This window comes from Balaenoptera musculus, chromosome 1, assembly GCF_009873245.2.
Source record: "Balaenoptera musculus isolate JJ_BM4_2016_0621 chromosome 1, mBalMus1.pri.v3, whole genome shotgun sequence".
NCBI lineage: Eukaryota > Metazoa > Chordata > Mammalia > Artiodactyla > Balaenopteridae > Balaenoptera > Balaenoptera musculus.
Window position 1 is genome coordinate 68,439,769 of NC_045785.1, and position 14,065 is coordinate 68,453,833.

The window sequence follows — 14,065 nt, forward strand, 5'->3', positions numbered from 1 at the left end:
AAAAAAGTGGCATCGTGGGTCTTGGATCTTGTGAAAGGATGTAGATGGATTATTGAAAAACTTCTGGCACCAAAGGAAAAACAATACAGGCATCTGTCCTTCTGGTGGTAGGCTTAGCAGCAACAAACCCTGTGCATAAAGGATAACACTTTATGTTTTATTAAACCCAGAGGCAATACGAAGAGTTGGTAAGAGTATGGGTTTTGTGGTCAGACAGACTCGGTTTTGTCACATGTACTTGCCACTCTAATCAGGCAAGTTACTTCTTTGTGCTTGGGTTTCCACTTCTGTAGTATGTCTACTTCATTCATTCATTCATTCATTCATTCATTCATGAGCACTTCCACAGCATGTGCAAGGTGTTGGAAATACAATGGTGATGATAGACATGCAGTTAGCATGAGGTACAGAAACCACAATAACTTTTGAGCACTGAAGCCTGAATAGGGATCAGGCAATGTGTGAGGGGTTGGAGGAAGATTGCTAAAGATAGAGGTGGCCGAAGGCCAAGGGACAGGTTGTAGGAGTCAAGGATGTCAGTGTTGCTGAGGCAAAGAGTTCGAGCAGTGGGGAAGGAGAGTTAAACCTTGGGGAAGAAGTAGGGGGATAGATTAGGAAGAGCCTTGAAAACCACCCTTAAAGAATTCAGAGTTTATCCTAAGGATGACAATAGCACTTCCCAAATAGTACTTCCGAGGCGGATCAGAGTCCAGTGGGAACCACTGAGCATTGTAGGTCTGTCAATGAATAATAATTTCTCCATGCATATATGGAAACTCGGTCCATGAGAGATATATGTTTCAGATTAGTGGGGAAGGGAGGATGTACAAATCTGATAGGGCTGCCATAACAAAGTACCACAAACTGGGTGACTTAAACAACTGAAATATATTGTCTCACAGTTCTGGAGGCTAGAAGTCCAAAATCAAGGTGTTGGCAGCATTGGTTCGTTCTGAGGGATGCCGAGGGCGGCACTGGTTCGTTCTGAGGGCTATGAGGGCTATGATTCTCTTCCTTTTTGGCCCCTGTGGGGTCTGAAAAGGCCTCTTTCCATGGCATGTAATTGGGTCATCTTCATGTTCACATGGTGTTCTCCTTGTGTGTCTGTCTCCAAATTTCCCCTTTTTATAAGGACACCAATCAGATTGAATTAGGGCCCACCCTGATGGCCTCATTTTAACTTGATTACCTCTGTAAAGACCTTATCTCCAAATAAGGTCACTTTCTGAGGTGCTGGGCTTAGGACTTCAATATTTGCATTTTGGGGGACACAATTCAACCCATAATAGTGGGATTATTTAATAATGGCACCACAAATGTTGATTATCCATATGGAGAAAAACCCTGGATTCCTACTTCACAAATACTCAAAAATAATTATCTGAAGGATTAAAGACTTAAATGTGGAAGGCAAAAATGCTAAAACATTTACAAAATATATAGTAGAATATCTTTATAATCCAGGTTCTGGAAGGCGTTTTAAAATGTGACACAAAAAATGCTAGAGTACAACATAAAATATGAGATTAAAAATATTTAAATTTGACAACATTAAATTAAGCACTGCATGTAAAAGAATGATAGCAAAGAAACGATAGTAAAGAAAATTAAAAGGCAAGCTGTGATTTGGAAAAAGATGTTTGCTCTACAACTGATAGAGGATTAGTATCTAGAACACATAAAGAATTAATAAGAAGACAAGTAACCCAATAAAAATTTGGACAAAAGAGACGAACAGATATTTCATAGAAGAAGAAACAGGAATGCAAAGAGAAATATAATTTAGTTCCCCAATGTGATATCACTTTACAACCATCTGGTTGGTAATAATTAAAGAGATAGACAATTCCAAGTATTATCACAAACGTAAAGGAAAACTCTTAGGCACAGCCTTATCTTGGCAAGTTAGACATTCTCATATGCTATGACCCGGTAATTTCACTCTAGGTATATATCCTAGAGAAACTCCTACACAAAGTGATAAATACAAGATTATTCATAGTAGATTATTTCCTAAGAACAAAAAACTGGAAATAATCCCAATGGTTATTAACAGGATGATATTCTAAAATTTTGGATATCTAAACATTGAGTGACTATAGAATTTTGTAAATGAATAACTATTACTGCATACAATATGTGTGAATCTTATAAATCTTGCATTAAAAAAACAAGTTACAGAAGGTTAAGTTACAAAACAAGGAAAATTAAATTACATATTGGTTCATCTGGTTATTTATGTGATAAAACAATAAAAGGCAAGAGAATGATGACAAACAATTCAGGATAGGGGTTATCTCTGGGGGAGGAATACAGAGGAATGAAATGGAGGCAGAAATATGCAGATAGATGTAACAATATTAGTAATGTTCTAGTAGAGCCCTTGTTATGGATGGAATTACTCCCTCCCCCTCAAATATGTTGAAGTCCCAACCCCCGGTATCTCAGAGTGTGACGGTATTAGGAAATAGGGTTGTTGCAGATGTAATCAATTAAGATCAGGTCGTACTGGAGTAGGGTGGATCCCGAATCCAATATGATTGGGCTCCTTATAAGAAGATGGCCATGTGAGGACAAAGAGAGAGAATGGCATGTGAAGATGAAGGCAGAGATTGGAGTGAGGCATCTACAAGCCAAGCAACGATAAAGATTGCCAGAAAATCATCAGCAGCTAGGCCAGGGTTATGGAACAGATTCTCCCTCACAGCCCTCAGGAGGAACTAACCAACACCTTGATTTTGGACTTCTAACCTCCACACTATAAGACAATACATTTTTGTTGTTTAAGCCACTCAGTTTGTGGTACTTTGCAACAGCAGTCCTAGGAAATGAATGCAGTCCCTAAATTAGATAGTACGTGCATCGGTGTTTATTTTATATTATAATTCACAACTTACAAATGCATTATGTATGTTACTTTTCGTGTTTCAAAGAGTTACATAATAAAAATAAAAAAACAAAAGAAGTTGTTACTAGTTTCATTACTACTAAGCTGGGCGTCGTTTCTAGTATTAATGTCAATGGCAAGTTCCAGAAAAATTTTCCTAGACAGTTTTATTAAAACTATAAAAATCAACTTCCAACACTTCCTTTGATTTTTATGGAGTTTTTATTTCAGCCTCAGTGTCACTGAGTCCCAGTTTCTCTGACTTTAATTATAATGTGCACACTCTTCTGAGCAAAGTGTTCTGCATCTAATCCTGAAGGAAGTGATTGCCAGGTACACACCTGTCATGGTATGTTATCTCCTTGTAGACAGGCTGACATCAGCTTTGCCTCCATTAAAGGGAAGCCACCAAATCACATCACGGTTTTGGACACACGCTCCGCAAAAGTAAGTACCCTCCCCCAGCCTAGAAGCCATACCAGAGCAGGGGCTTGGATTCTTTGTCCACACAGCTGTACCTCTGCCTCTTAGAAACAGTGCCTGACACAAAGTAGGTGCTCAAGAAATTTGTTGAATGAATGTATAAATTAAGAGTTTTATGTGCGTCCACTTAGCACTAACAATACCAACTACCACTTTTCAGAAGAGTTTATCCGCCATCCCCTCCCCCCCCCACACACAATTTTTGATCTGTTTGTTTCTCTCATCTGCTGATTGGCCAGCTCTTCTTCCTTATATAAGCAGTCAGAGGCTGCCATTGGGAACTTGGAATAGGGGATCAGATTTGGGTGTGATAAGGCCAGACATATATATTTTTCTTTTAAATGTAGTTAGTTAGTTGTTTAATCTTCCATATAAATTAGTAGCCTTCTCTACTGATACTAATATATTCTTTCTATCTTGAGAAGGGATGTAGATGCTTTAGAATCTTTTATTGAGACTCAGGTGAAATGTGTCTTGATTAAGGAATGGATTCTAAAAAAGGAACTCCAAGAATACATGTGAAGTAGATGCTTTTTTTTTTTTTTAAGATGGAAGTCAGCATTTTTTTTTTTAAGATTTAATTCTTTATTTATTTATTTATTTATTTATTTTTAAATTTTTATTTATTTATTTATTTATGGCTGTGTTGGGTCTTCGTTTCTGTGCGAGGGCTTTCTCTAGTTGTGGCAAGCGGGGGCCACTCTTCATCGCGGTGCGCGGGCCTCTCACTATCGCGGCCTCTCTTGTTGCGGAGCACAGCCTCCAGACGCGCAGGCTCAGTAATTGTGGCTCACGGGCCCAGTTGCTCCGTGGCATGTGGGATCTTCCCAGACCAGGGCTCGAACCCATGTGCCCTGCATTGGCAGGCAGATTCTCAACCACTGCGCCACCAGGGAAGCCCCTAGATGCTTTTTTTTTTTTTTAAAAAAAGGGATTTATCTAGTACTTTGAAAAATAAATTAATAATGTTTTGAATATATTACATAATAAATATTATGACTTGAAATTGCATTAATGAGGATTTTCTCTTTTTTTACCCAGTAGATTGAGCAGCTGTTGTTAGTAAGATGTGCCAGGGAGAGATGGGGACTGTTCAAGATTTTGAAGTGTGATACTGGAAATGTCGGTTGTAACATTGATGAATTCAGACAGCGTTGGATAAGTGACCAGGCATAGTCCTGGGTGAGGATGGAGAGATGAATGAGACTTCTGCAGGAATTCAATTCAGTGGGAGAGACATAAGTAAATAGGTAATTGCATCTAATGTGATTAAGTGCTGTTAATCACTAAAGGAAAGAATAGTGCTCTGTGTCATGCACATTTTCCATGTGGTTTATTACATAGTTGTTTTTTGGACACTGGTCATCCAGATGTAATATTTCTCTACTAACCAGAATATTTGGTTAACCAAATTTTTCAATTCCCTGACCATACCTGAGTAACAGTTTATTTTACAAGTTATGATCATATCATTAAAAAAAAAAAAAACAAAACCTCAATATCTACCACAGGGGAAAGCTGTGCAATCATTCTTTTCTATAGTTAATGGCTAATTTATTTTATCTCACTGCAGCACTTTATGATCCTTTCCAATTTCTAGGAATTTAGAGGCCCTTTCTGATTTTAGAATGGAGAAAAGAGGGTTTATTTCCATGTGGCATTGGTTTTTCACAAAAGTTGTGGCAATATTTTACTGATAAAAAGAGCAAAGGTCAGTAATAGATTTCCATAAGTGATTAGCTATAAAAATGAGATAGTTAATAGGTACAGATCAAAACAATATTAGCAAAAAGTGGTTACAGCATTAAAATGGCTCAAATTATAATTCCTAACGAAGTAGTGGATTTTTCTTTACTTGATCATAAAGTAATCTCCACAAAAGTTGTTGAATCACATCTCTTTGGGTAAATATACCACTAGAAATTCTCTCACCATTGGGCTTTTTTGATCATTAAAATGTTACTGATGCTTTATCTGCATGTGTCCTGTGAGAATACTGCTTATCCCTTTCCCTTCTCACATTCTTTAGAAAGCTAGGAACAGTCCAGTCCTCTAAGTGACAGTGAATCCTAAGGCAGTGACTTTCCATTGACAACAAGTGGCCCGAATACCTGTTTTTAACTTCCTGGGGATATCGGTCCCTAAGCCCCAATACACCATCTCTTTCCTTCTACCTGGTTTCTTTATTCTTTTTGAGCTGGATTTGGGATGAACTGTCTGCAGACTACAATCTGACAGTTCAAGACGCTGTCACGACAGCTTTCTGCAAGCTTGCCTCAGCTCTCCTGGTTCCTATTTTACAGCCGTAGAGATGGCGCCTTTAGTTGGAGAATGAGTTTAAAACAAAACTTCCCCCTAAGTGGTCGGGCAGCTGAGAGGGCCGCTCTGATTGATGCTGAGGAGGGGGACGTAGCATCCGAGCGCGGTGCTCAAGTCTCTCCTGGTCCGGCTCTGGGCTCAACGCAAAAGGGGCGGAGAGGAAGGGGCGGAGGTCAACCGCGCCCTCCACCCCGCCCAGGCGGTGAGCGCCGCTAGGTGCTAAAGGATCGGAGGAGCCCAGCGCACCCGGCAGGTTCCGCGCTGGAAGAGAGCGCGGAAGCACGCGCGGCGAGACAGAGTCGGAGCGCGGGCCGGAGCCGGAGCGAGAGCGCGGCGCAGCGCCCCAGGAACCGGCGGCAGCGACGGAGCGGAGCCGGGCGCGGGATGGCCCACGGACCCGCGCGCTCTTCTGCTCCACCTAGAGCCCTGCCCGCGGCCCGGGATGCCAAGGTAAACACCCCTTCAGCGGCTGGATTCCCACGCGTTGGCCTCCGGTTGCTCAACCCGACTGAGGTTTAGCCACCCTACCCCGGACGCCCGGCGGCAGCTGCAGCCGGCGGCACCGGAGGGCACCTTAGCCTGAGCTGGCCAACAAGTTTGGACCAGATGCCCCAAGCTGGGGAGACCCGCAGAGCAATGTCTGATCCGTCCGTAGTCTGAGGTGCGCGCCTGGGGACCGGGTAGAACGGATCTCAGAGGAGGGAAACGGGTAAAGGAAAAGATCCCCTTCCCTCTCCTTGCTTCCCCGCCCGCGACACTTCGACTCCGGCATCCGGGCCAGCGCAGGCCTTTGGCGCCCCCCGGGGTGGGAGGGAAACCGGCCTCTGGCGTTTGAGCAATCGCAGAAAGTTTCAGGCAGTTAAGAGGTTCGGGAAGGATGTTGCAAGCAGAGGCCTGGGGGCAGTGGGGTAGTAGTGATCGAAAGTCGAGCTGTGAGTAAGACCCGGAGGAGGCGGCTGCCCTCCGGGCAGCCCCGGGCGGCCCCACTTGGGCAGGTCCCAGGAAAGGCTGGCTCCGGAATTCCTAGCCTCCCGGAAAGCTGCTGGGGAAACGCCGGCGGAAATAGCTCGGGGCGGGCTGGCAGTGGTGGCGGGTATAGAGGGTCTGTGACTCAGGCCTCAACTCACTAGGGAAAGAGAGACAAATAAATAATTCGCCTGGGATGTAGCTGCCCTGAAGCTGTAACTTAGATCGACAGCATCTAGGCAGATGCGCCCACAGTGAGGGCGGCCCGCCTTCTTTGCTCTCTTCAGCCAACATTTCTGCACAGGTGATAGCTGGACCAGAAAATCTTTCTAGAGACTCAACGCTGAGCCTTCCAGGGGTCACTGATGCGTGTGGTTTGCTGTTATTTGACCTAATTAAATAGTTTTAGAACTTATTCAGAGAAGCCCCATGCAGCGTCAGTGGGCTTGTGGCTCCACTTTGCACCCTCCCAAAGTTTGGAGAAGATGATTTTGTCTGCCTGACAGTCATAGGTCCCAAAGGAATAATCTGCACTTTGGGGACAAAGCTCATCAGAGAAAAAAGCAGAAACTTTAGAAAGTCACCTAGTTATTAAAATAGACTATTATACTTTAAAAACTCAACTGGGATCCAAAAATGGGCAGAAGACCTAAATAGACATTTCTCCAAAGAAGATATACAGATTGCCAACAAACACATGAAAGAATGCTTGACATCATTAATCATTAGAGAAATGCAAATCAAAACTACAATGAGATATCATCTCACACCGGTCAGAATGGCCATCATCAAAAAATCTAGAAACAATAAATGCTGGAGAGGGTGTGGAGAAAAGGGAACACTCTTGCACTGTTGGTGGGAATGTAAATTGATACAGCCACTATGGAGAACAGTATGGAGGTTCCTTAAAAAACTGAAAATAGAACTACCATATGACCCAGCAATCCCACTACTGGGCATATACCCTGAGAAAACCATAATTCAAAAAGAGTCATATACCAAAATGTTCATTGCAGCTCTATTTACAATAGCCAGGACATGGAAGCAACCTAAGTGTCCATCATCGGATGAATGGATAAAGAAGATGTGGCACATATATACAATGGAATATTACTTAGCCATAAAAAGAAACGAAATTGAGTTATTTGTAGTGAGGTGGATGGACCTAGAGTCTGTCATACAGAGTGAAGTAAGTCAGAAAGAGAAAAACAAATACAGTATGCTAACACATATATATGGAATCTAAGGGGAAAAAAATGGTCATGAAGAACCTAGTGGTAAGATGGGAATAAAGACACAGACCTACTAGAGAATGGACTTGAGGATATGGGGAGGGGGAAGGGTAAGCTGTGACAAAGTGAGAGAGTGGCATGGACATATATACACTACCAAACGTAAAATAGATAGCTAGTGGGAAGCAGCCGCATAGCACAGGGAGATCAGCTCAGTGCTTTGTGACCACCTAGAGGGGTGGGATAGGGAGGGTGGGAGGGAGGGAGATGCAAGAGGGAAGAGATATGGGAACATATGTATATGTATAACTGATTCACTTTGTTATAAAGCAGAAACTAACACACCATTGTAAAGCAATTATGCTCCAATAAACATGTTAAAAAAAAAACAAAACTCAACTGGGTTTAAATCTAGCCTTGTTAAGCGACTTCGTAAACCTTAGGAGTTTTAAGGTGTCAGTGAAGTGTCAGGAGGCAGTTTAGGAGGTGCCCAGTGGCAGAGTAGCCATAGAGGTTAACCAAGGGGTCTCAATTCTGGTATCTTCTTTACCTTGAAAATGAAATGTGGAACTGCAGGCAGATGTGTGCTGTTTTCAGTATGATGCAACCTTGCTCATGACAGGCCAGATAAATCTGATTCCCACCACAGGGTGCTGGGGTGCTTTGGCCTTCAATGTCAGATGAACAGTTATCCAGGGCTCATAATTTCTCTGTCTTTATGCTGCAGATCTCTGGACCGCAAGCCTGCACTGTTTTGAGAGGGAGATGACTTGAGTGGCCAGCTCTTATCTCCACAACAATGTCCACGAACAATTCCAAACAGCCAGTGTCTCCTGCAGCTGGGCTCCTTTCAAATACAACTTGCCAAATGGAAGAAGAGCTTTCAATATCTTTTTCGATAACCTTCATGACAGTGGGAATCTTATCAAACAGCCTTGCTATTGCTATTCTCATGAAGGCATACCAGAGATTTAGACAGAAGTACAAGTCATCGTTTTTGCTTTTGGCTAGTGCTCTGGTAATCACAGATTTCTTTGGGCACCTCATCAATGGAGCTATAGCAGTCTTTGTATATGCTTCTGATAAAGACTGGATCCATTTTGACAAATCAAACGTCCTTTGCAGTATTTTTGGTATCTGCATGGTATTCTCTGGTCTGTGCCCACTTTTTCTAGGCAGTGTGATGGCCATTGAGCGATGTATTGGAGTCACCCAACCAATATTTCACTCTACGAAAATTACATCCAAACATGTTAAAATGATGTTGAGTGGAGTGTGCTTTTTTGCTGTTTTCGTAGCTTTGCTGCCCATCCTTGGGCATCGTGACTATAAAATTCAAGCGTCGAAGACCTGGTGTTTCTACAATACAGATCACATCAAAGACTGGGAAGATAGGTTTTATCTTTTACTTTTTTCTTTTCTGGGACTCCTAGCCCTTGGTATTTCATTTTTTTGCAATGCCATCACAGGAATATCACTTTTAAGAGTTAAATTTAAAAGTCAGCAGCACAGACAAGGCAGGTCTCATCATTTTGAAATGGTCATCCAGCTCCTGGGTATAATGTGTGTCTCCTGCGTTTGCTGGAGTCCGTTTCTGGTAAGGACCTATGGTTTTGACAATTTTTGCTTTGTTCAGTTAATCGATATTCAATACAAGGTTTCTTGTCTTTTCAAAGTTGGTAGTCTTGATGGGCAATGCTGTTTCATCTTTTAAATGCTGGAATTTACTTCTACTCAGAACTTACTTTAGTTCTCAGCTCTGGCTTAGAATTAAGCTATTTATGACATAGATGGTTATTTCCCCACAAGCCCAGAATTAAAAGAAATATCTCCCTCAACAATTCTAACCATAGTGTTACCTGTTGCAGTGTGGTATAAAGTAATTTTCACAGAAGTAACATAGTTTTAATATACTGAATATGATTAGTTTCTAAAATGTGAAAAAAAATGGCTATAAAACAATATTGGAATGGACTCCAGTAAGTCTTGATAGAAAATCACATGGACTTGTAATTTATAGACAGGCTGCTTCTCAACACAAAATGACCAGGTCTCAGCTTGCAAAGGGAGGTGATGAGTTGAGATAGTTGGACAGTGCAGGTGAACTAGATGGGTAGATAAGGTAAAGAATCACTAGTTCACTAACCCAGGATGATAGTAATGCAGGGAGGGGTATGATTGGCAGGAGAGCCAGGGATTCTTCTCTTATCATTTCATTCCTTCCTCTTTTTCAATCTAGCCAGCAGCTATATTTAACATCTTGGTATTTTTATTTGGAAATGACGGCTAAGTTTAAAGAATTAGCAACAAACATAAATCATTTATATGACTTTCTAGGTAGAAGACAAAATACTTATGATTGATAAGTATAACCATAACTCTCTCCAACAGTTTACTTTATGATGGAAAAAGTGATAGCATACAACGAAAGAGAAAACATCCTTCTGTATGTAGCTCCTGATGGCAGTAAAGATTATTTTCATCCCTTTTTTTGTACCAGTGGGGAAACAGATTGGTATCCAAAGATAGTAATACAGGTGATACCCAGGTAGAGGTAAAGCAAAAGGGTGAGACAAAGGTAGACATAACACAAAGGTCATGGTCATACCTTGCATCGTGTTATGCAGGTGCTTGTTAATAATGCAGTTCTTCTAGGCCCCCTTAGGTCCAGTGTCCAAGAATTGTTGCCAGTAGAGTTTTAATGAACAATCCTGAAGGTCCTGGTGAACAGACAACTCTTTGAGAGCTGTTGCTGCAGACAGATCCTATGGTAGTTGATTTTATTCTGCAAAAAGGTTTCTACTTTTAAAATATTTCTTTATTTCTATCCCTGTTATTTCCTCACAATTTGAATTTGGCTTCTGGAATTTTTGTATCATTTAAATATTTTTTTCGTGATGTTCCAGAACTGGTCCTAGGGGCCCAACCGAGGAGAGGATAGGCTACATCTGTCAATGGCAAGTCAACATTTTGAGGCTGGCTTATTGGCAATTTAGGAGGCCTTGGGTGACCCCAGTTAGGGGTCTCACCTGAGCTCATAGTTTAGTTGTTTGAATCTGAATAGCAGAGACGAGTTCTATCAACACTTCGAGTCATTTCAGTGTTCATTCTTAGAGAGTTTAATTTATGCTACTTGACAAAGGAAATTCCCTCAGAATAATGCTCCTCTTCTTCTTAAACTTTTGAATAGAGTAGCTTTTTAAAATAAACAGTGAGTCTGAGCAAAAACGAAATTAATTTGAGGGTTGGAAAGGGAATACTAAGAAAGGGAGAAAAGAGGTAGCTGAAAATATTTAAAGAAAATGTAAAAATGAAGGTCCTAGCTCTGGAGAACACCTGAAAACCATGAAATAGTGAACTTAATGAGAGACAGATGATCTGGCAACTGGGCTAATCACTGGTGTTTTGGTTTTTGCTTGTTCTGAGTCACCTTTAAAATTCTACTTAGTTCTGGCTTTTGACTTTGAGAAATAGGAGTTATAGGTTAACTACTGTAAGGGAATGGAAAGTAACAAAATTTCATCCTCGCCATGGATATTTTGAATTTATGTTTTTCTCTAATTTTTTTCCTGAATTTTTGGTTTTCTTTACTGTTAAAATATATATTACAATTTAATTCATATTTTGAACATATTTCCTAGTGGATATAATTTTATGTTTGTGAAACATTTTCTGAGGTCTGCGTTCTATTTAACTGTGAATTATTGCTCCACCTATGACACCAATGTATCAATACTTCTAAAATGCTTCTTAGTGTGCAAAATTATTTCTGCATTACATGTGTAGTAGGTCTACCACAGATACCCCTTGCTGGACTGATGTTTCAAGTTGATTCAAGCATTATTTTCAGTTTCTCTTGTGGAGTCTTGGGTCTTCATGGCAAGTTCTGGCTGAAGGATTTATAACTTGTGGCCTGAGCATAAGTGCCTTGCACATTACATTAAGACCCCCAGACAGCTCTAAATGGAACCTGAGTGAAAAACCCAGGCTTGGGAATGCCAAAATAACACCCAACACTGATTCCTCTGTTGAACCATTTCTCCTTTACCACCTAAGTGCCCAGGAGGAACTGCATAGGTATTAATGACTGAGCCATTATTCTCCACCCTATATTTTAAAAGCTTCTTAGTTTAAAAAATAACTCTGAAACCAAGCTTCTAAATTCCCATAGATGCACTATAATTGTGACATCTTCCATGTCAATGCCCTACTTTACACCATGTGCCTTCTCTCTGATTGATGAGGATGAAATGTTGGATTTGTCATTTGAATGAACATCTGAAGACACTCTTTGACCTGTGTTCACTGTCATTTTCAAGCCTCAAACTGGAATGGGGTACAGGTGCATACACTAAAAGGAGGAAGTGAGTAATGCGGATGATGGTGTCTGGGTTTGGCAGGATTTACTGCATCAAAACATCAATAGTGGCATAATTTCTAAAACTTTTAAAATTTGTAGCTGATGAAAAGGGGGATACTTTATTAAGTTTGATGATTGACTTTAATACAGAGGTAAGATGATCATGATGTTTGTTAGAAATCTCTCTCTCTTTTAATAGACTTAATTTTTCTTGAGTAGTTTTAGGTTTACAGAAAAATGAGTGGAAAACACAGAGTTCACATATAGCTCCTCATGTCTCCACCCCTCCACCCCCAGTCATCCTTATTATTAACATCTTGCATTGATGTAGTACATTTGTTACAATTGATGAGCCAATACTTGTACATTATTATTGACTAAAGTCTGTAGTTTACATTAGGGTTCTCCTTGTGTTGTACAGTGTGTGGGTTTTGACAAATGTATATTGACATGTGTCCACCATTACAGTATCATATAGAATAGTTTCACCGCCCTAAAAATCCCCTATGGTGCTTTTTTTTAATTTAATGTTTTTTTTTTTCCCACCAAGGGGAAAGTGTGTATGTGTGTATGTGTGTGTGTGTGTGTGTGTGTGTGTATGTGTATTTTCAGGAACTGAAATTTAGAAATGTAGTACAATTGTAATACTAGTTTAAATATAACTTGTTAATGACTTTAAAAATTTTTCAGTATCTGAATTTTATAGTTTTAAACATGGTTAACTCATATAAATTCATTTAATTACAATCCCAACTGAAAAATCCAGGAAAATACAATAGGTACTTATTAGCTTACAATTCCATTTAGCAACAAGTTAATACAAAAATCTTTGAGAGTCAAATGGCAATTATAAAATTGTCTTGCATGCATTCTAGGTAATCACTTTTTCCAAATAAATAAATCTTGAAGATTTTTTCTGATGTTTCTAGAGTGACGGAGAAAAAGAAGACATTTAACAGCCCTTCTAAGTAACATTTCCTTAATAGTCTTTGCTTCTGTCTTTCCACAGGTACTGATTCTTTTTAATATTCCATTTCTAGAATATGTAGTCCTAAAAGGAATTTATTATTATTGCTATGCTTATTTCACTAGTTTGGCAGAGTATTAAATACTTGTTGACTGCTTGACTGTAACTTAAGTAGTATGAATGTCAAGAGATTGGAAATGATTGACCAGAATGTGGATTCTGAGTTCTGTAGGTGAGCGTTAATTAAGCAAATATTGAAACCAAATGGTAATTTTTAGTCTGTTCCTTAAGTCGGCAACTGTCGAGTTATGACACAGTTAAACTTCAGGGATCTTTTCTGGAAGGCTGTTTAGTTTGTTTACCTTCTCTTCAAGGGTAGAGGTTCATTTTGAATTGGGAAAAGAAGTATAAAGTATATGAAGAGCAAAATGATATTATGTAGGTGAGTTTACCCAAGAAATGTGTTTTCTTGTGTAGGTAGAGTTTGAATTTGATTTTTCTAAGGTTGTTACTCTTCTGCTAGCATTTCTAGTCATATAGTTAAACATTTGGTCACTAAGATGTTTGTCAGATATAAATCAAAAAACGAATGATTAATTGAATTCTACTGAATTACTAAAGGTATTGGCATCATAATGACCAGGTCTTACAGGGCTAGTGGCAAATGATGGAACAACACAACAGAATAGAACATTTTGACTATTAGTGAAGATTGCTTTCTTTGAGATGCTGGCTCTCATTATCGTATGTAAGACCTGTGTAATGGAAATCTGTGTATGTGTCTTGTGCACCTGCCTCTACACCAAAAGGATGGTGAACAGATGTATAGTTACATGCTTCAAATGAAAAGA

The 14,065-nt window shown here is 40.1% G+C and overlaps 1 protein-coding gene across 1 annotated transcript in view; it reads left to right on the top strand.

Annotated features, from left to right (window-relative positions):
- The first annotated feature begins 5,985 nt into the window (after positions 1 to 5,985).
- Positions 5,986 to 14,065, top strand: part of PTGFR (prostaglandin F receptor) — a 58,709-nt gene continuing 50,629 nt past the window's right edge. Inside the window, exons 1-2 of the mRNA XM_036836305.1 lie at positions 5,986 to 6,139; positions 8,615 to 9,484. Coding sequence (XP_036692200.1) covers positions 8,687 to 9,484 — 798 coding nt within the window. The 5' untranslated portion in view covers positions 5,986 to 6,139; positions 8,615 to 8,686. The remainder of the gene's footprint in view (positions 6,140 to 8,614; positions 9,485 to 14,065) is intronic.